We start from the raw sequence: 23,809 nt of genomic DNA, 5'->3' as shown, positions 1-23,809 counted from the left end.
TCCCCTGTGTTCCTTGCCTTGTTCACTATCCTTTGTGGGATCTTGTACCATGTTTGTATTATCTGGCTATGTATATAATCAATGTTCTGTGTATTTATGTTCAGCTGTGTTTGGTTTATACCTATATCTATGCCATTACCACACCTGACCTAACCAGCAGGCTTTATTACCCTGCCTCCCTCACCTGAAGCATATGTCATTCACACCTGACCTAATGACCAGGCCTATATCTAGACACTCCCCTGTTTGTTGGATGCCTTTGCATTTCAAGTTATAGGACCGTTTTGCTCTGGCCTTGTACCTGATCCTGAATTGTTCCTGGCTTTCTGTGTACCTGATCCTGTATTGTTCCTGCCTTCAGCCCTGTCCAGTGGGCTTCCTGCCTTCAGCCCTGTCCAGTGGGCTTCCTGCCATCAGTGGCGTCTCCAGCTTTCATATTTAGTGGGGGCACATGGGGGGCCAGGGACCAAAGTAGGGGGGCAAATCAAAAAACGGTACATATACACTATGTATATATGTATATATATATATATATATATATATACACACACACACGTTAGACGTGCATTTTTAACTACATAATATGCACTTATCTCTTTGAAGTAAAGACCGTGATTGAAATATGATTTCAAAATAACAGCTAAACTGGCAGTTGTTTCTCATTCTTTAATATTAGCCCCTGCTGACAATATATATAAATATTAGAACCTGCTGCCGATATATAGAAATATTACACCCTAATTCTGATATATATTAATATTAACCCCTGCTGCGAATATATATATATTGATATTAGCCCCTGCTGCGGATATATACTTATATTATACCCTGCTGCCGATATACATAAAAATTATACCCTGCTGCTGATATATATTAATATTTGACCCTGCTACCAGTACATATTAATATTAGCCCCTACTGCCAATATATATTATTAGTCCCTGCAGCCAATATATATAAAATTAGCCCCTGCAGCCAATATATATTAATATTAGCCCGTGCTGCCGATATATATATATAAATACTAGACCCTGCTGCCTGTATGAATATAAATACTAGACCCTGCTGCCAATAAATATTAATATTAGCCCCTGCTGCCAATATATGTTAATATTAGCTCCTGCTGCCAATATATATCAGCCCCTGCTGTCGATATATATTAATATTAGCCCCTGCTGCTGATATATATTAATATTGGACCCTGCTGCCAGTATATAAATAAATATTAGCCCCTGCTGCCAAAACATATATAAATATTTGCCCCTGTTGCAAATATATATATAAATATTAGACCCTGCTGCCAATATATTTTATAGTGAAAAAATTGGACCCTACCCAAGCATTTCCTTGGGCCCCGCTCAACGCTTCCTTGCATGCAATCACTCCCTCCCCTACCATACTAAAAAAAAAAATATTTCCCACACTGACTGCAGATCAGGGGAAGACGGCGAGAGTCAGTCCTGCACCGTTACATTGAGAGGTCCTCGCCCCTGTAATCATCCCCAGAGTCCCTTTGTCCCCTCATTCACTAAACCATAGCGCTCTTTTACTTACACCCTGTAGTTCAGGTATAGATCAAATAAACAACACATGGAAACAGCACATGCAACTGAATGAGATTAAAAAAAAAACTTGTATTTGCAGGTATACATAAATAATGTATGGAAACATAACATTGCAGGTATAAACCAACAGAACACACAAACCCAGCATTGCAGGTATATATCAACTGGAAATCACATGTACGCTCAGCACTGAAGGTTTAGATCAAATAATCAACACATGGAAACAGCACTCCAGGTATTGATCAACTGAATAAGACATGCAAATCCTATATTTGCAGGTAAACATAAATAATGTATGGAAATATAGCCGATACAGATGAACAGAATGACACAAACCCCAGCTTTGCAGATATAAATCAATTGGAAATTACATATAAACTCTGCATTAAAGGTATAGATAAACCCCCCTAAATTACAGGCATAGATCACTGGTCACACACCCCAAAGCCAGCCCTGGTGTCCACACTGCCCACATAGAACCTGACCAGCACCCAAATTACACATTGTGTCAACTTTGTCCCCAAACAGCTGAACGTCCGCCATGTTTGTCCCATAAACACCTCTCCCTCCTAATCTATCCTATCTACCCCCTCTCCCTCCCAATCTATCCTATCTACCCCCTCTCCCTCCCTATCTACCACATCTGCCTCCCTATCTACCACATCTGCCTCCCAATCTATCCTATGTACTCCCTCTCCCTCCCAATCTATCGTATGTACCCCCCTCTCCCTCCCAATCTATCCTATCTACCCCCTCTCCCTCCCAATCAATCCTAACTATCCCCTCTCCCTCCCAATCTATCCCATCTACCCCTCTCCCTCCCAATCTACCCCCTCTCCCTCCCTATCTACCCCCTCTCCCTCCCTATCTATCCCATCTACCCCCTCTCCCTCCCAATCTATCCCATCTACTCCCTCTCCCTCCCAATCTATCCCATCTACCCCATCTCCCTCCCTATCTATCCCATCTACCCCCATCTCCCTCCCTATCTATCCCATCTACCCCCTCTCCCTCCCAATCTATCCCATCTACCCCCTCTCCCTCCCAGTCTATCCCATCTACCCCCTCTCCCTCCCTATCTACCCCCTCTCCCTCCCAATCTATCTCATCTACCCCCCCTCTCCCTCCCAATCTATCCTATCTACCCCCTCTCCCTCCCAATCTATCCTATCTATCCCCTCTCCCTCCCAATCTATCCTATCTACCCCCTCTCCCTCCCAATCTATCCTATCTACCCCCTCTCCCTTGGGCTTGTCCAGCGGTGAGATCGCGAGGTCTCTGTATCCCTGGTTCTGCCGGCTTCACTGCTGGGCGCCGGATATGACGGCATATACCGGCGCTCGGCTTGAAATGCCAGCACTGCGAACAAGGCAGAGGCCTCGCGGCCAATCTATTCCCCTCTGGCCCCCCTCTGCCAACGCCACTGCCTGCCATATGTACATTTTCTTGCTAAGAGACTGTTTTACCTGTATTTGCTTGTCCTGCCATAATATACAATACATAGCATTACCTGGAATTCTGCCTGTGGAGTATTCCTTTGTGCCTGTCTGCCTTATCCTTCGGTTACCATGCATCGCCATGTGCAGACAGAACCACAACCTCCTACCCAACCTGATTACCCGGGCCTTGACACCGGCCCTGATCACCACTTGCACGTCCATTTCAGGTGACTTGCGGGACTCGTTCATTTACTATATGATCACATAGTATTGTGTTTTTCCCCTGCCCTGCACGTGTGGTTTGAGGACGTATCCTACTAATCTGAAGTGTCAGTGTGGCAAGTACTTTTTTTGCTGTTGTGATGAAGGGCAGGATTGCATGCTAAAATATATTACTAAATATATATTATATTACTAGACCTCAAAAGCAGTGACACCTAGTCATACCTACAGGGGGTCTTAAGACAAGGGCTAACTCACACAATAATAGGGGAAACACTTCACACTTATACAATTAACAATTGTGAAAGTGTAAACCCCAGGGAGATGCTTAGTGTGGCATTTGGGTACAGGTGCTATCCAGATCATCAAAATGGGTCCCTGGGGTGGAGCAATTGGAGAGCAGGGTGGGCCAATGCTCCATTTCCCCATTTTGTGGAAATTCCATGCCGGGTTTTCCAGGAGGCAAATAGTCCACAGGATCCGGTCCGGGATTCCTATGGGGCTGGCATCAGGCACAGGTGCTGGACATTAAAAACCCCTGGAGCCTGATGCTCAGGGAGACTGTTGGGGGAAGAGGAGGTTCCCTGTGCTCCCAGGGCAAGGAGAGGCCCTGAAGAAGACAATCCCTGAGCCAAGTGAGGCAATACCTGCCTGGACATTTTGTGTGTTGTCTGGGGGAGGTTTTCCAGAGCCTGGCGTAGCTGGGTCTGGCTGGGAGGTTGAGGTAGTGGGTGATTAGGCTGGTCAGTCTGGACCAGCATAGTTAAGTTAGAGAGGGCTCCAATTGGGAGCTAGGTTTTATTTTTATGATTTTGTTTTTGGGGTTTAAGCGGTTAAAATAAAGTGCTGTTTTGTTCAAAGCTGCTGTTCCTGACTCTGATTGCCCTAGAGGACTGTGCTTAGGACCCCTAAAAGTGACATGTATGGCCCTCATGCTATAGGGTTGTCACACAATGCAAAGACAATCAGCCTTCTTCCTACCACAGGATGTCCAGCAGACGTTACTGTTTTGAGGTACTGAGTGCTAAAACATGGGGAACATCAGCAGAAACTGAACCCCTGTATCCACACACAGAAGTCTCTACAAGGCCTGGGCCCATAGTCGATAGGGAGGAGGCTGGCTCTCAGGCCTCTCCAGGGGCCCCAGTGATGGAAGGTTCTGTCACATACTATACAATATTTTGTTTTTTCTTTAGTTTTTTTTGGGGGGGTTTAATTATATATTTGAAACATTTGGAAAATTATTAAAAAGGTTGTATACATATTTATTTTTTTCAGAAATATCACTGAAGAGCACAATATCACTTTTTTCTAATTTATTATATTTAATTTTAATTCAACTGAAGGGATGTTTTTTTAATGTGTAATTTACGCACATCATCTCTGGGTCTATTTTACAGCAATGAAACCACTGCAGTCGATATCTTGCATTTCAGAACTGAACCATACAAGGCAGCCAGATATGTTTTTTTTAATGCTATGTGAATCTTATATTCTTATTCTTTTTTTAATTATTATGGCTCTACCTATAGTTTTCTAATTGCTATCTAGTCTGTGTTAGTATTCTTTTTTATCAAATTTATCATGTTTTATCCAGGATATTCAGTTTTCTTAATTGAGCAAGTACACATAAAATAATGATGTATACATACATATGTTAACAAGCAATTCATGCCTATTCGATGCTTTAAAAATGATTTGCTTGTTTCATTTTTTTAACCATGAGATCTCACTGAAATAGAAATGTTATAATACTGCTAGCATGTTCATTGTCTGACCTATTTAGAACACTGAAATTTTTCCTTGTTGTAGACTACATAATTAAATTTTAAATGGAACATGATAAAGAAATTATACTTGCAATCTCTGGAGATTCAAATACCCTATTCGGCTCTTTACAAGAGTGTAGAGAAGGCATACTTTAAAATTTAATAACGTCCTGGCCTAAATTTTTTTCTGCCGTTCTCTTCTTGAATTTTATGCAGCTACAGTGCAATCATATTCGACAGAAGGCTTTGACACATTGCATTACCACAAGCAGTACCTGTAATAAATGGATGGAATGATTTTTTTAAAGCACATTTAGCCTGGCTTGAAAAATCCATTAATCAAGTACTGGATATCACTTTCTACTAAGCCTGCAGAAAAACAACTAGTAAAATTGCCCTTGGTAAAATGTATTAAAAGACTATACAGAGTAACCCTTTTCACTATAGCCTTTAGGGTTTATCAGGCCAATCAATGTATCGCCTGAAAAACTGTAGTACCACCGGATATTTCCTCTACATAAGGCTTTGTGGTATCTAGATTCTTTATGAACACAGCTTATATTCTTTAATGGTAATAGTTTGACCAAAAGCACAGGAAGACCTTTGAGCAACTAACTCGATTTTTATTTTCAATCGTACACACATATTTTATTGTACCAGTCACACCAGTTTATTCGGTAAGCTATGAAATCTGGGAGCGTTGAGGTAGGATCATGGTGGGTAGTTTGTTATTTTTTGCATTAGGGTTTTACTTATTAAGAAGTAAACAGAACAGAAATTATGTGAACATTATCTAGTGCTTGATAGACGCACAATTGGTTTGTTAGGCAAGATGTTTTTCTTTTCAACCTGATGTACTTTGTTTATCATGTACGCAGGGGGCAGTAGCAGATGTGCTGCCTTGATTTGAAGGTTTTGGGCCACTATAAGACACCCTTTCTTCATTTTCTGTGGTTAGTTTGCTGTTACACATATAGCCACATTGGATGTCTACGCTACCAAGGTGTGTTGGTAGCATTTGCACAATGAATGGATCTCTTTATGCTCTTTTATGGGTTCTATGTAGTCCCCCTTGATATATGCAACTTGTATTTTATTTTCTAAATAAACAGTGTTTTTATTGTTTTCAAGCAGTACTGCAAAATTAAGTACATCAGTATACTCGGTCACCCCGAGGCAATCTCCCCTCCTCGTTTGGAGATTATGCCACTCAAGCTAGTAGTTTGTGCCTCACAGGTAGCTAGTTAGGCCTCCCCCTACGTTTTTGTCCCGCTCTATCGCAGAGCCCGATTAGCCTGAAGTTAGTTTTGATCTTTGAGCTTGCGGTATCTAATAAGGTTCCTTTTCCATGTGTTCTTAAAATGTCGCTCCAATCTGATCAAGAGGATAGGTCCTCCATGCCTTGCTCTCCTGAGCCAGGGTCAGACGTTACCGCCTCTACTTCTCTCCGAGCATGGACAATTCCTAACGGCCAAATTAACTAGGAGAGGCATTCCGTTCTCGGCCTCCGCTAGAAAAGCAGAACTTTTTCGCTTACTGTTTTCAGCTCCCCAGTCTCCTCCTCCTAGATCTAGTCCTCGGCAGTCCGCTTCAGTGGACTTGGCTCAGATGAGAGATATGCTTACCTCATTGGTGGCATCAGTCTCTTCGATTCAAGAGAGGCTAACAGGTCATTCTGTCACATATCTCCCCTTTAAAAAGAAGACTGAACTGGGGCCAGACTCCAACCGGGTCTGCAACCAGTTCAGTCGGGGAGCACAGCTCCGTTGCTCCTAGAGTTGTGGATGCAGGGGGCTGGCAAGAGGTACCTGTCCCACTAACCAGTACTGGGTTGCACTTAAAGACTGGGGACTTTGGATCCCAGGTGAGGACAACAGTTCCACTCACCGGGGCAGGGAGACAGGATCCATAATCTGTGGGTAGCAGGCTAGCTTTCAGTACTCTCCAGGGGCCCCAGTGATGGACAGTTCTGTCATACACTCCATCACATATCTCCTTTTTCTGGGGGATACTGACATCTGAGAAGACCCCAGACGGTTTGACTCAGTCTGTATATCTGGACCACCACTGCCAGCTACAAATTGGTACTCCCCAAAAAATGTTTTTAACAAAAGAGCAGTACTCACCCAGCCGCACTCTGCTTTTCCCAAATAACGTAACTGCCGCCGGGAAGAAGGGCCAAATGTGCCTTCTCCCTGGAGTCCGCTGGGGAGAAGATAGAGCGGCTGGGGTCCCTTCCATATGGGGTTCTGGGCTGACTGCCCAGCACCTCTGGGGACTTCAGGTGGCGACCGTAGTCCAATCCACCTGCATGGTACAAATGTTTTATGATCCACTGCGAGGGGAGAGAAGCCACAAGCATCCCCTCCTGTATATCCCATCTGCTGGGGAGAGATGTCGATCTGCCTCTCTCCCATTGCCAAAACTTCTGCTGGAGTTACAGGATCCATAGAAATCACCGCCTCTAGGCAACATTGCGGGGGTAAAGTCAATGGAGCTGGGGTCACAGAGGGGAGCGGGTAGAGGCCAGCAGCATTCTGCCCCAAGGGCATCGCTTCAACTGCATTTGTAAAATCCAGGGGCACCACCAACTCTGGGGCTGCCTGACCGGACCCTCCTTGGTTACTGCGGTCAGGCTTGGGAATAAGTGGAAGGGGTGGGAAGAGGCCAGCAGTGCTCTGCCTCGATGCCAGTAGTTCAGCTGGGGGATCTGGCTGGGACATGCAAGGGGGGTCTCGGTCAGTTTCTGGGCCATATTGCGGGGAATAGGGCAAAGTGTCTGGGGTGAGGGAAGGGAGTGGGCAGAGGCTCGGCTGTTTGTGCTTCTGGTGGGGGCACAAAACTCACAGGATGCACCTCCTCTGGGGCACACTGCTGAGCACAGTCAAAGAGTTCCCGGTAGGCCGGCTCCAGGATCTATTCTTGGTAAACCAAATAATTGAAATCAGTCCACAAGTCGGGCAGGTAACAGGGCACATCTGAGAGAATCCCTTCCCTGAACTCCCAGGTATTCGCACCGATATTTCGATGGGCTCCCAAATTCTCGGTCCTCCTGTAGGCTTTCCATTATCAGTCCCGGGCCGCCAAAGTCATCGCCCTCTGGCAAGTAGTCATCCTTCAGCTCTGGACACCACTGTGTGGCCTGCCAATACAGGGCTCGGTATCCACAATCCACAGTCATTTTAAGTGGAAGCAACTTCTCCAACTCAGCCACTAAGTCCTCTTGGGGCTGCTCTCCCAGGTACTGCATTCGCCAATCTAGTTGTAGCACGTACTATTCCTTGGAGGATGGGAGGACTATTCCCCGGACACCCTGGTCCATTCTGAGAGCCTCCATTCAGGCATTTATGTAACGCGCGACTCTGCTGCGCACCAACACGTCCTGTAGTGCTGGAACCATCTTTAGCTTGCTGCTGGTACTCCACTGGGACGTTTGCAAGGAGGATCCCGCTGCTGCCGCCAATGTAACAGGTTCACCAAGAGAGCTGTAGTAACTCCCAGAGATCACCCAGATGTATGCTCCTGTTGTCCCCGGAATAACTTTGAGCACCAGACAGCATGCACACCTTGGAACCCTGCTATGTGTACCCAATAAGTAGACACACAACTACCTTGAATTGAGTACAGCAGGAATGAACAGTTTATTGTTGTAAAACATAGACTCATATATCCACAGAACTTCATTAACATACATTTACATTGATAAACAGGTACATGTAGACAACCCAAACTTTAATCTCCTTTAGCTACTGAATATCCCCCTGGCAGCAATCCTGTTAATCCTGCCTGTGCCATCTGTGTATGGCAGCCACGCTGGAGCCATCTCTGGCTACATTGGGGCCTTGTATGACAGGTCATTCTGTCACACTAACCAATTTGGAAAACCGGCCGGCTGCAACAGTCCCGCACTTCCCTCCTCCTTTCAGGCCCTAGCTCGAGACCGCCCCCTGCTGGGACCGTGGGGTCAGGAATGTCAGCTGCCGGTTCTCCATCGATTTCCCCTGCCCATTTTATCCAGGGGAATCTTAGGAAGGATATCCTGGAAGAGAAAGACATTAATTTGGTCTCCCTTCTCATAAATTTGGGGGGGTCGTCATTAGTTTCAGCAAGCGCCGTGCACAAATACTATGTCCGTAACACTAAGACCATCTGCAATAAAACCAATAAAGCAAGGAGAAAAGGTAAGAAAGAACACCAATAAGAAAAAGCAGCTGCATGAGCATTATGGAGCCATAGACATAAACAACTCCCATTATAGTGTTAGAGTAATTTTGCATCTGGATGTCACTAACCCTATGCACAGCCCTGATTTGCATACATTACCTGTACAGAAATGTTAAAGGAACATAGCACACAGGAACTTTTTCTCATACTCTCATAAACGTACTGGCTGCCTGGGCTTGATAGGAGTGTGATTGCTGTTAGCAATTATATATATAATATATATATATATATATACCTCCAGAAATGCATTTTAACCCCCTATATGCCACTCTGCCCCATGATATACCTTTTAACCCCCTATATGCCAGAGTGGCGTTTGGGGGTATAAGGCATATCATGGGGCAGAGGGGCATATAGGGGTTAAAATGCATTTCATGGGACACAGTGGCATATAGGAGAGTATAAGGCATTTCTGGAGGCAGAGTGGCATTTAGAGGGTTAAAAAGCACATATGGGGCAGAGTGGCATATAGGGGGGTATAAGGCATTTCTGGGGGCAGAGTGGCAAGCCTGGGGGCAGATGTGCATTACTGGGGGGGCAGGTTGGCAAATAAAAGGAAATAAAAACAAAAAATATTTCTCTCAATCACAGCTTTTATTAAATATGAAAAAATAGTTTACATGAATTAATATTGACTTGTAAAACTTTTTTCCTATAGGGTAGTTTTATATTCAGGCTTTTTCTTTTTTCCTAAATTAATATTTAGATTTTGGGGGGTCGTCTTATATTGGAGCAAATACGGTTCTAAATAGAGTGCCACAAAATGAGTATCATGCAAACTATTGAACAGCTTGACAAAATGTATCTACTACAGACTAGTACAATTTAAATACCTGTAGTAATTTCAGCAATACAGCAAAACATATTGTGAACAGTAGTTAACCTAAAAAAACATCTGTAAATATGCATGTCTAATATTTCTGTCCATAAACTAAATGTATTGTCATTTGAATTAGTCTCTAGTACTTTAGGATGCATGTGAGAAATTACTGACCAAGTCTCATTGAACAAAGCCAGGCTATTCATCATTTCTGAAATGCTCCATTGTGTCGTTAGGCAGGGATGAAGTTAATGTAGTCTGATGACATTTTCCCAATGTTGATACGCATGTAAGCCTGAATTTGAATTGTCTTTATCACCACATCCTCACTATAAGAAGTCACAATATGCATTTCAAAATTAGCTACATTTCAACTAAAGTTGATAATTTACAAAAAATGATCATTTACAAAAAAAATTTGCTTAATGTGTTGAGGCCAACATTTGGAAAACAAATGAGACTTATCACACACAAATGAAATAGGATTACTGGACAATAAAATGAAACCTGTGTAGTATTACCCTATATACATGTGTGTGTGTGTGTGTGTGTATATATATATATATATATATATATATATAAAAAATAATGTACACCTTCTTTGAATTATATGGTTTTACATATTAGGACATAATAAAAATCATCTGTTCCTTATCAGGTATTAAATTAGGTAAATACAACCTCAGATAAACAACATATGACATATTACACTATGGCATGATTTATTCAACAAAAATAAAGCCAACATAGAGAATACATGTGTAAAAAAATGTGTAATAATAAGTACACCTTATGATTCAATAGCTTGTAGAACCACCTTTAGCAGCAACAAATAATGACTTTATAAGTCTCTCACATCGTTGCGGAGGGACATTATGGCTTCTTCTTTACAACATTGCTTCGGTTCATTGAGGTTTGTTCATCGGGCATTTGTTTCGCACAGCTCTCTTAAAGTCCCGCCACAATATTTCAATCCTGTTGAGACCTGCACTTCAACTGGGTCAGTGCAACACCTTGATATTTTTCTTTCCTGTCATTTTGCATGACCCAATTTTGGCCAAGTTTTAGCTGTCAGACATAAGGCCTCACATGTGACTCTAGAATACCTTGGTATACATACTCAATGACTGCAAGGATTGAAGGATCTGTGGCTGCAAAACAAGCCCCAATCATTACTCCTCCACCACTGTGCATGACAGTTGGTATAAAGTACTTATGTTGATATGCTGTGGTTTTAACCAAAAGTGGTGCTGGGCATTATGGACAACGATCTCCACATTGGTCTTGTCTGTCCAAAGGACATTGTGTCAGAAGTCTTGTGGTTTGTTCAGATGAAACTTTGCAAGCCGAAGCCATGCTGCCATGTTCTTTTTAGAGAGAAGAGGCTTTCTCCTGGCAACCATTCCAAATAAACCACTACTTATTTAGTCTTTTTTTTAAAATGTATTGTAATGAACATTAACGTTTAACATGCTAACTGAAGCATGTAGAGTCTGAGATGTAATTCTTTGGATTCTTTTATGATATTGCATTGTAAATACAAAGACATTAATATGTAATTTTCTTTTGCATCTATTACAGCTTCCACAAGAGTTTTTAAGTGTTTCTGTGGGAATATTTGCCCATTTATCCAATAGAGCATTTGTGAGGTCAAGCACACATGTTGGACAAGAAGGCCTGGCTCACAATCTCCGATCCAGTTCATCCCAAAGGTTTTTGATGGTTTTGAGGTCAGAGCTCTTTGTGGGCCAGTCAAGTTCTTCAACACCAAAATCATCCAACCATGTCTTTATGGACCTTGCATTGTGCACTGGGGCACAGTCATGCTGGAATAAGGAAGAACCTTCCCCAAACTGTTCCCCTAAAGTTGGAAGCATGGCATATTCCCTTCACTTGAAGTAAGGGGCCTAGCCCAAACTCTAGAAAACAGCCCTATACTATTATCCCTCCTCCACTAAACTCTACAGTTGGCACAATGCAGTCAATGCATCCACCAAACCCAGACACGTTTCCACTGTTCCAGAGTACAGTGGCAGCGTGCTTTACACCACTCCATCTGATGTTTGGCATTCTACTTGGTGATATAAGGCTTGCATGCAGCTGCTCACCCATGGAAACCCATTGCATGAATACATACAGTTGCCAGGGAATATCTAGCAGGGATGAAATTTCACTTGATGACTCATTGCAAATGTGGCATGCTACCACAGTACCATGCTTGAATTCACTGAGCTCTTCAGACCTGTTTGTTGAGCCCTTAAGGACAACAGGTTGTCTTTAAACCCATTAAGGAGAATGCATTGTGAGCCAGTAGTGTAAATGTATATGATTAAAGTCCAACTTGCTTGTTTGAATGAATGCTTGCATGCTTGCAAGGAAGTCGAGTTGATGCAAGTTGAAAAAGCCATGATTCTACTGGTTCATTAACTCAAAGGTTGCTTCTGAAGTTTCAAATGCGAGATCCAAATCACAAATTTCACTTTGCAGGCTGCTGTACAACTTTCAGCTACTGTGCAGTAATTTTTGCATGTTCTGACATCTGTCAGGGATTGGATTTTTTCTTTGTGGCAGTTTTTGTTTAATCAATGTACTAAAGGCTGTGTTGTATCATAGGGCTTAGGAAGGTGGATAATCATTGTTCCTTAACTGGTTAAGAGGAAGTCCAGAGGATTCTTTGCACTGACTTGTCAAAATATCTAATGTTGCTATCATCTTGACACATGGAAATATAACTATTATTGATTGGTAGAAGCACGTCTCATGTTTTTTCACAATAAAGATATAAAGGATAGGCTGGTGTTACAATCCGATGAAGACTACAATGCAGGTCAATATAAACTAAAAAATAAAAGCATGTTATACATATACATACATGATAAAATCATAAAACCTGGTTCATTTTTACAACAAATATGAATTCATATTTATACCAACTTCTGTAAGTAACAGTAACAATATTGTTTTGGTGTCCTGAGGCATTTTCATAGCAAATTTGTGAAAAGTGTTCCATATGTCAAGATGTGAGGACTGAGGAGGTAACCCAGTTAATATTTAACTGTCTAATGCTTTTTGAATCATAGTTGATAAACACAACACAGATGTGCCTAAAGGTTGCATGGTTATATTCAAAATATTATAATGCTATTAACTTATTCTAGATCTCTTACTTGATTTCATATGTATCACAAACTACATGCAACAAAACGTTTTGTTATATAATATTCACTTGTTTAGTGTAATGCTTACCCTTACTGCCTTGTGACCATTAGATGCAGAATTAAAGGGTGGTGTTATGAAAAAAAGTCATTGTAATACATTAAGCTTCATTAGGTTTCCTTTTATATAGTTTCAGTGATGTTCTGGTTAATGTGTTTTATTATATTTACAAATCTGAAATTCATTAGGATACAGAGACACATATAATGAGCATAACCAACTAAAAAGGGCATCATTGTTCATGGAGCTGATAGAGAAGGTGATGCTTTCACTCCTTACTCACTTTGCTCTAACAAGGAACCTACTTGGAACATTTTTGCGATCACATCATTTTGTTTATTGCTTTGCCTGACATTTAATACATAACACATATATACATAACTGCAAGTTAACAGTTGAGGCAACTGTTAACTTGCAGTTATGTATATATGTGTTATGGTTTTGTTAATTTTCAACATGATCATTTACCTTTTAAAGTGCAGAACCCTGCTCTGCAAAGAATACTTAAAAGGCAATAGTAAGCGCCACATCATCTGCAAAGATATTGAAATATTTGCATAGGATGTTATTGATCTGGTTTACTTATTTTCCAAGCTGTTATTAATGGCAATTTGTACTGTCTAAAAGATTTTGGTCCTTCTGGATCCACTCTGCGCTCCCAGCTTACAAGTATTATAAGTGTTTTGACATTCTTAATGTATATAACTAATTGTTCATAATATGACTATAGCCAGACATTCACAACCTGTATTCATATTATTATTCCTCAGTCCCTGAGTTGGTGGTATATTTATAGGTGATAACTGTGGGCTGACAATACATTCTGGGCAGCTGTTTGAAGTGTATTTTCAATTCATCTAGAATAAATACATATTATACACGATGCAATGCTTTTTCCTGAAATAAAACAGAGGTGTTTTGAATGTAACAATGACTCTCCAGAGGAAAATACATTTCTAGTTCACGCGGAATAATAGAATTGAATAGTAATAAAAAATAATCACTTTAGTTAAGGGCCAGTTGATTTTCTGTAAAGTTGAATGTTGATTGTACTAAAAGAGAAAGTGATCCAATAGTCATTCCTTATTTAGAAAGAATATATTGATTGTATAGGATTTTGGAGGTCAGTCTTCCGTAGAGTAACCACATGTGCCGGATTTCCAAGGACAGTCTTGAAGTCCTGGAATCAGTGCCCCCCCCCCAATTGAAACGCCGGCCTTTTTTTTTGTACAGGGTGCACTGATTGACACAGAGGAAAGAGAGGGGTGCCAAGCGGTTCCTCATGAATATGATTTCATCAACCTCTCGGCACCCCTTACTCTCCTCAGCAACGCCTCTAACTCGGTCGTGGTGCCGGTATTTCAAGCTGAGCACTGGAATATGACGTCACATACTGCCGCTCAGCAGTGAAACAGCGAGCACCGTGGCCTCGCACATCCACCGCAGGACTTCTGCAAGGTAAGTGAACTACAAAGGGTGGATAATGAGAAGGGGAGAGTAGATAGTAAGAAGGGGAGGAGAGGGGGGTAGACAGTGAGAAGGGGAGAGGGGGTAGATAGTGAGAAGGGGAGAGGGGGTAGATAGTGAGAAAGGGGTAATAAAGAATGAGTAAGAGAATGCATTAATGTGTGGATGAATTGTGTGAATGAGTGAGAGGAGGAATTAATGTGTGTATGAATTGTGTGAATGAGTGAGAGAATTAAATAATGTGTGGATGAATTATGTGAATGGGTGAGAGTATGATTTAATTTGTGGATGAATTGTGTGAATGAGTGAGAGTATGAATTAATGTGTGGATGAATTGTGTGACTGGGGAGAGAATTAATGAATTTGTGAGAATGCATTAATTAATATTGTTGTATATACTTCTCCTCTCTCAAACCAATACCACCAATTGATATGCGTGGAGAATAATCCGCTCTGCGTTGTGTATTAATGATAAATGTAATACCCCTTGTTACCTCCTCCAAGAACTAACATATAACCGTATCCCCTTTTCCAGATAATATATATGTCTAGTTCTACTAAGGCTTTCTACCCGATATTACAATAAAACAGCCAACCCAAGATTCTTACCAGAGAGAGAGCTTTAATTAGAATCTACCCAGATTAATGTTACAGCAAAGACAAAACCAGAGTTACAGTGATATACAGATGTCAATCATTCATACCACTCACAAACATCCCATCTATCTAATATCTGCTGCTAAGTGTGTGCACTGTGTGGGTGATGTGCCAAGGGTGAGACTCTCCAATCCAGTCTCTTCCTGTGTGTTTCTACAATGTCTTTTTAAGGGATTTCTCTATTGATGTGTAAATGAGGTCCCTGTCCTGTGTTCCCAAGACCCCACCGTGTGATGTTATTGACTTGCTATGTTTCCCATGCCTATCTCCAGGTGATGCATTTCCTTCCTTCTCTACATAGTGTATAGGTGTGAAATCTTCTTACAGCTGTCTTTCCTGTTACTTCCCCCCTAAGTAGCTTGCAGCTATCATACATAAATATATACACACAAACTTAATCAAGCACTTATTAATTACAGATATACATACTTTGTATTTACCCCAACACTCCCCCACTTGAATAAGATCCATATAGGAACTTATTCATAAAGACATATACCAACTCAAACCCAAACAGTATTACAAGAACCAATATACTGGTATTTTATATCCCTACAATTGATGCTAGCTCTAATCGTTCCTGCTTGGTGTGTGTTTTTTTCAGTTCTTTCCTCCAGAAGCAATATAGGATGAATAAGGAGCAAATTAATACAAATTGCAGGAATACAAATATTACAGAAGCAGTTCTTAATCCTGGGTGTGTGTATACATTGTAGGGGATGCTCCACCAGGGCTCTTGAAAGCTATGTGTAATTTCTTTAGTGCTGGCTAAATTTTCTTTCACCAGATCCTGTAATTGCACAACCCTTCTATTATTTCTTTTAAATAATGTATCCAAATCTATGTTAAGTGGCGGGATTGTTTTAAATAGTGAGGGAATCATCTTATTCCAATTTCCCAGCTCCTCCTGTACCATGTTCACAGATACCTGTGTGAGTTGAACGTTAGCTCTTATGACCTCCTTACCCACTTTCATGGAGCCATAGGTGAGATTAACACACCATCCTGTAGCAGGTACATTACAAGGTACAGTTTGTTGCCAGAGAATTTTAGATACACCCAGTGCACAGATCGTAGGGCCCTGCCCATGTGCCACCCTTTTCCATCCATTTACAGTTCTGTGAAGGTGAACTGGGCAGCTCCCTGAGCTCTCCATTATGCATCCATCTGAGCGGACTAGGGGTTCTAGTACACAGGAACAAAGCCAAGCATTTTTACGTCTGTCACAGCAACTGGGGTTAATAATCTTCCATAACTGGTTTTCTTTTACCACCAAGCGGGTTTGTGGCAGGAGTTGTTTTAAAACATTAGTGCCATTAGCCACGTCTAACTCACCCAGCATAGTCATCTTATAAACAGGTACAGGCTGTTCTGTCCAAACTGGAATGTCGATTATTAATGGAATTACCTTTTTCCCTACTTTACACTTATTGCACCAACTCTGTAGACTTTTAATTTTGGAAAGGACTACATTCTGGCAATCTATGCCAAATTCCCTAACCAGATCAAAAACTAGGGTAGAATTCACAATTCTGGGCCATTCCCCTTGTTTTATTTCTTGGAGGCCTAAATTTAGGTGTTCAACTAGTAGATTTCCGACTATACCACATACCATAGCCTTGGACACATCATTATTCTCAACTGATTCTCTCAGAGCATTTACAGATATATTAATCCATTGCAAATCTGCAGCAACTGTGTGAATGTTCTGTATTGATAGATCAGTTTCGGCTAGAGTGTTAAATTCCACACGTCCCTCTTTAAGTAAAATTTGTTGCAACCCATCTACAAATTTTTGTTCTCGTGAGTTTAGATCCTCTATGTCTCCTCTATTCCAAATTGAGGTCCCCAAACTGAATCCTGATATTATATCAGTACCCAGATCCCTTTTTTCTCTCTCTCTAAAACGAAGCCCTTGTGTAGCATCCCAGAATAGATTAATATGTGCTTGAAACACCTTTTTAAACCATTCTTTCAACATTTCTGGGCAGCTCTCTGGTATATTAAATGAAGAAAAAATTAACAATAAAGGTAATGTTACATAAGACACATCTGTATAAGCGACCGTTTGTGTTGGTTGTATGAATAATCCATGCTCTGGCCAGGGGGTGGTTGTTGGGCAGTCCTGTGATTTAGTAAGTTGTACTTTAATTGCTGAGTCTACTATAGTATGCAGTCCACTGTGATTTGGGTTGCATGTCACAGAACCATCCTGGGTTAATGTAAAATTTCTTTCCAGCAGCATCTTTATTCTCACTTCCTTTGTGGTATTGGCCCAAAATGTACTGGTACTCTTATGCATATCACTCCCTCCTGGATAGCTCCAAACTGCAAATTCAGAGGGAAGGTTAGACTTAGGCATTGAAATATTACACTGTACCACTATCCATCCCCCTATAGCCCCAACCACGGTATGCTTATCCTTAAATGTAACTTCTGGCGATTGCCCCTTTACTCTTAAAGTTACTCTGATTTCTCCTTTTTCTTCTGGACGTCTTTCCTCCCTCTTATACCTATCTACTAGAATACCTGCATCTCCTGAATTTTTTTCACCTAAATTGCTCTGATGTACCCTTATTTCCCATTTATGACTATTGTCCATCAGAGTGCTAGTCCTTTCTCCTTTTATATACAGTATATACATTAAGCCTGATACAATCAACCACCATATCACTGCTGCTGTATTTTGGCATTTCACATTTCCTAGTTGAGATGTTCTTCCAGGGGTCTTCTCCATTTTCTATTATCTGGAAAAGAGAACTAAGAGAACATGTTAATATACATTACTTCTGCACATCGTTTTTCCCTTTAAAGGCTTTTATCTGACACGCATGTGTCCATCTAAAATTCTCTTCCCCCACATCTAGTAAGTACACAGAAGGACCAATTTTGTCTATTACACCATATGGACCTTTCCATTTTGGTTTAGGAAATGGATGATAGGGAGCAAAATCTTGCAACATTACTCTGTCACCAATCTCATGTTCTGTTAAATCTCCTTTGGCATTAAACCACTTTTGGGTATATTTGTGAGTGCATTCATCAGTAGCGCAGATAGATTTATGCACTGTCAAAATATGTTCTTTAAGATTCTCAACCCAGGCTTCTGATAAGGCTACTGTGTCTAGGGCAGGTGGGAGAGGATTCAGTAAATGTTCCCACGTTCTCATGTTTCTCCCTAATAAAGCTTCATAAGGGGCAAAACCTGTTGATCTGCACACTCTGGAACGAATAGTTGACAAAACAAATGGCAATTTCTCATCCCAATCAGTTCCTTGCACATTCACAACCTTTTTTAAAGCATCCTTTATTGTCCTGTTCATTCTTTCAACCTGACCAGAGGATTCTGGATGGTAGTATATATGGAATTTGTGATTAATTCCTAGTAAACTACAGGTTTCCTCTATAACATTACCAATGAAGGCTGGTCCACTATCACTGTCCATAACCTTTGGAATTCCCCACCTACTGAAAATTTCTTTTACAAGTATTCTGGCTGTGTTGATTGCAGTACAATTTTTTGTTGAAAACGCCTCTACCCAGTGACTAAATGAATCTACTACCACAAGAATATATTTATTTCGGTGGGCAGTATTTGGTAATTCACCAGTGTAATCGATTTGGATACGTTCCCATGGTCCCATGGGTGCCTGTCTCATCAAAGCTCCCCTCCGTCTTCTGTTAGTAGGATCATGTCTAGCACATTCCAGGCATGATAATATGTGATCCTCCATATGTAAAGAATTTTGGGGCCACCAAGCTACCTGGTCTAATCTTTCCATTGCTAATGGGAGCTTCGGGTGTCCTCCTACCGGAGAGCCATGTATCCAAGTGAGAATATCTTTTCTCACTCCTTTTGGGGCCACCCATATTGGTACCTCATCCTTAGTGGTTACAAGTAACCCTTCCCTCAAATATAGATTCTGGCCCTCATACTGGATAGGACCTGTTTCACAAGCTAGTTTTAATGGGCCTAGCTCCTCATCTTTTTCTTGTAGTTTAGCTAATTCACTTGCTCGTTCATAAAGATATTTCGCCTTTGCTCGTGTCAAGACAGCTACAGGCATTGACATAACAGCTGTTAACAATGGCCACTCATGTGCCACACTAGCTGCCTCCTTTGCCAATTTGTCTACTTTGTTATTCCACTGGTGTTCTCGTGTTGCCTTCCTATGAGCCTGTACCTTTCTGATATTAATTCTATGGAAATTATGTGATTCCTCTTCAATAGCTTGCCACAAGGAATCATATTTCACTCTGCCTCCATCTGTTCCTTTAAACCTCATCACATTCCACCATGGAAGGTACACAACAGCTCCTTTACACACCTGGTCTGAATCAGAAACAACATTGACCTCATTGCTGAAATTTTTCATTTCATTGAGTACCTGGAGAAGTGCAGCTATCTCAACATACTGTGCAGAAACCGATTTACAGGAATACATAAACTGTTTTTCAATTTGCTCATCTTTTACCAAAATACCAGCAAAGCCTGCTATCCTATGTCCATCCTGATAAAATGAGGAACCATCAATATACCAACATTCATGACTGCAGTCAAAAGGTTGCTGCATCGTTCTAAAAACTGAATGCTGCAAATTTGTTCCTAATATCTGGCATTCATGAGGTTCACCTTCTATAACCAATCCACCTGCAAGAACACTAGGTTCTTTCAGTAGCATCCCTTTTATGTTCTCTGACAACAATGCAGTAGTCCATCTAGCTAACCTTTTACTGTTTACATCACTTTCTTTCCATTTGCCATTTGCCAACAACACAATAGGGGTATGGTGGCTTGCTATAACAACAGTTTGTGTTCCCGTCAAGTATCGGAATTTATTTATTGCCCAGTAACAACACAAAACCATACGTGTACACAGAGGATATTTTTGTTCCACTGCAGTAAGCAACCTGGATGCATATGCTATAGGTCTTTGTTTGCCAAGACACTCCTGGGTAAGTACAACTGCTAGAGAATTGGGGCCCACATAGGGATACATCCGAAATTCTAGGTTAGGATTAGGGACAGCTAGGGTTGGAGCATTACCAAGGGCCTTTTTAAGATCTTCCACTGCTCGTGTATGTTCAAGCTGCCACTTCCACTGATCCTGCTTTAATAAATCATACAGTGGCTCTGTTAACTCGGCATATTGTGGAACAAAATCTCTGCAAAATCCAGTCATTCCCAGAAACTGTCTTAGGCACCTTTCATCTGTAGGTAAGGGAATTTTTCCAATCAGCTCCACTCTCTGTTCATTAATACTGCGCCCAGACTTCCCTATGGTCACACCAAGAAACTGAACCTGCTCTCTTCCAAGCTGTATTTTTTTTGGATTCAGTTTTAAGCCTGCCTCTCTCAAAAGCTGTAACAATTCCTGGATATCATTTTTATGTTCTTCCATTGAGGGAGACCCAATAAGAATATCATCCACATACTGAACAATCCTTTCTGACTTTGAAAATTTATCTACCACTTCTTTCATGTGAGCATGAAAAATGGCTGGGCTATCTTTGTAACCCTGCGGTAGAACTGTCCACATATACTGTATTCCTTCCCAAGTAAAAGCAGTCCTGTATTGGCACCTGGGATCAAGACTTAAACTCCAAAAACCATTACTAATATCAACCACAGAAAACACTTTCATGTCTGGAGTTATCTTACCAATAATTTCTGGATAAGCAGCAACAATAGGGGCCATGCTTTTTGAATGTCTATTCAAAACTCGGTAATCAATCGTTAATCTATACGTTCCATCGGGCTTAGACACTGGCCATGCCGGGCTGTTACATATAGACGCACCTCTTACCAATGTGCCCTGGGCTTCTAATTGCTTAATTACTCCTGTAATGGAATGGAAAGCTTCTCTGGGTATTGGATATTGTTTTTGGGCTGGTGGATCACTGCCTTCCAGCAACACCATTGTTTGCATTTTACCACAGTCCTGTTTATGTTCTGCAATGACATCCTGATACTCATTCATAATATCATTCCATTTGGGGTCCCAACACCCCCTTGCTTCCCCCACTGGTTTCACTGTCGCTGTTGCTAGTTCCATCGGAGGGTGCCATACATGGCCTGTATTTCCTTTTCCTTCCATTTTCCACAATTTTAAATTAGCCAAATCAACAACCAGTCCTTGTTCCAAACAAACATCTGCTCCAATAATATCTTGATTTTCACATACAACATCACACACCCATCTTTCCTGTCCAATTTGCATTTCCACATCACGTACAAAAGGAGCTTCAATGGAATGCCCCGTAATACCTGTAATTCTAATTTTCTCATTTCCTGGATTAACATGCTTGCTAAAACTTACAGCTGCCCCACTATCTAGCAGCGCTTGTACTCGAGTTCCCCCTAATGAAACATCAACAGTGGGCCGCCCCCAGGGATCTAAGATCAAATTCGTGAGAAAATGACAAGAAGGGGCTCGGGGGGCTCGGAATTCCTAACAATCACCTTTTTCTTTAGGGTGAACTACCTTGTTGTCTTCCACAGTAGCTACCCTTGTTTTTGCATTCTTGATCTTATCCAATTCATATTTCACATTGTCTAGTTCTTCCTGTAAGCGATCTCTTTCATTTTTAATTTCATGAAAAGGTACCCATGGTTTTAACGGTTTATCACTCTTTACCCTCCTTCCTCTATCTGAGTCGTTATCAGTTCTATAACCTCCCATATTCTGAAATCTATTCCCCCTCTGAGAATACATGCCAGACCTGTCTCTTCTCTCTTGCCCCTCTACCCTAAAAATTCTTGCAGCATCAACAGCAAAACTCTCATTTTTAATCTTTCTTCTCCACAAATTATCAGCTCTTAATAATATGTCACACATTTCTGATGGATCTGGGGTTACTGATAAAATCTCCTCTCTAACCTCTTGCTCTAATGCATCTAAAAACATTGATCTATGCATCAGCCCTCCCTGTTCAAAACCAGGATTACTGACAACCAATTGTTCCATAACTGTAGATATTCTAGCCGACAATTCATAAGGAGATTCTTGTTTCAGTTGTTTAATTTTGCCAGACAACGACATACCAGATGTAATTCCATACAATGCTCTTAAAATCTCTTTCAACATATCCCTAGTTCTACACTGCTGACCACATGTCTGTACAATCCTAACCCACAATCCATTTCCAGCAACTCTCTGCAGCACTCTTTCAATATCCTCTCTTGTCAAGCTATACATCTCTTTTACTCTTTGAAACCCACAAAACCATTGCAAAAAACGGTTAATGTCATGCTGGGGGACCAGACCTATTTCTTTAACAATGGCATCCATTTCTTGTGGCTTTAAATGTTTAGTAACAAGCTGTATCCCACCAGTATTATCAGGATTTAACACTGTAGTTGCTGTAGTTGGGGCAGCAGGGATACTCACTGGCTTTTGTTTCAGATCATCCCATGGGTAAATAGATTTATATCCTATATCTCTAATCCCTGAGTTAACGGACCCAGGAATTTCAGGTGCAGGAGACATACTAGAAGGTGCCATACTTTCTGCCATTTTATTAAAAGCCATATTGGTAGCATGTCTGCATTCATCCAATTCTCTCTGCAAATCCAACATTTTCTCATTCACCCTTTCATTCTCCTCTTTAAGCTCCTCACACACTTTGGCCTTTTCAATTAAAGCTTCTCCAGTTGCTACTGCATATACTCTAAGATCAACAATCTTATTATTTAATTCATTATACATCTCATCATGCTTTTCAGATTTTACTTTAATTGAAGCATTCAGCTCTGCCAACTTATCCTCATTTGCTTTCACAATTTCTTCCAATCTTAAACAACAAGAGAGTAGTCCTTGCACAATGCAACCTTTTCTTTTACTCTCTGACACCTTTTTTTCAAATAATGTCTCTCCCAAAAACTTCTGCAACATCTCCCATGACTGTTTACAGTCCTGTGGGATTTCATAAGGACCACCATGTCTCTTAATATAATTCAGAAGCCATTTCTTAACATTTTCAGAATAAGTAACTTTTGCACCCTCCATGTTGCATGTCATATCAAACGAACAAATCACAGCAATAGAATATAATAACAATTATACTCACCACACTCCAGGCAGACTCTGTAAAGTTCTTCTGGCCAAGGGTCACGGCACCAATATGTTGTATATACTTCTCCTCTCTCAAACCAATACCACCAATTGATATGCGTGGAGAATAATCCGCTCTGCGTTGTGTATTAATGATAAATGTAATACCCCTTGTTACCTCCTCCAAGAACTAACATATAACCGTATCCCCTTTTCCAGATAATATATATGTCTAGTTCTACTAAGGCTTTCTACCCGATATTACAATAAAACAGCCAACCCAAGATTCTTACCAGAGAGAGAGCTTTAATTAGAATCTACCCAGATTAATGTTACAGCAAAGACAAAACCAGAGTTACAGTGATATACAGATGTC

General features: G+C 41.1%; 1 protein-coding gene across 1 annotated transcript; it reads right to left on the bottom strand.

Annotated features, from left to right (window-relative positions):
• Positions 1-21,287: 21,287 nt before the first annotated feature.
• On the bottom strand, positions 21,288-23,417 carry LOC128490284 (uncharacterized). The gene has a single exon (XM_053462108.1). The coding sequence runs from the start codon at positions 23,398-23,400 to the stop codon at positions 21,832-21,834; it is 1,569 nt and encodes a 522-aa protein (XP_053318083.1). The 5' UTR covers positions 23,401-23,417; the 3' UTR covers positions 21,288-21,831.
• Positions 23,418-23,809: the final 392 nt, after the last annotated feature.

Source organism: Spea bombifrons, chromosome 4, assembly GCF_027358695.1.
Source record: "Spea bombifrons isolate aSpeBom1 chromosome 4, aSpeBom1.2.pri, whole genome shotgun sequence".
Classification (NCBI taxonomy): domain Eukaryota; kingdom Metazoa; phylum Chordata; class Amphibia; order Anura; family Pelobatidae; genus Spea; species Spea bombifrons.
Note: the sequence above shows the minus strand (reverse complement) of the source record. Positions and strands in the feature narration are given on the sequence as shown.

Bases quoted from the DNA above. Each gene is read 5' to 3' on its own strand.
- LOC128490284 (XM_053462108.1), bottom strand. From the start codon at position 23,400: ATGACATGCAACATGGAGGGTGCAAAAGTTACTTATTCTGAAAATGTT.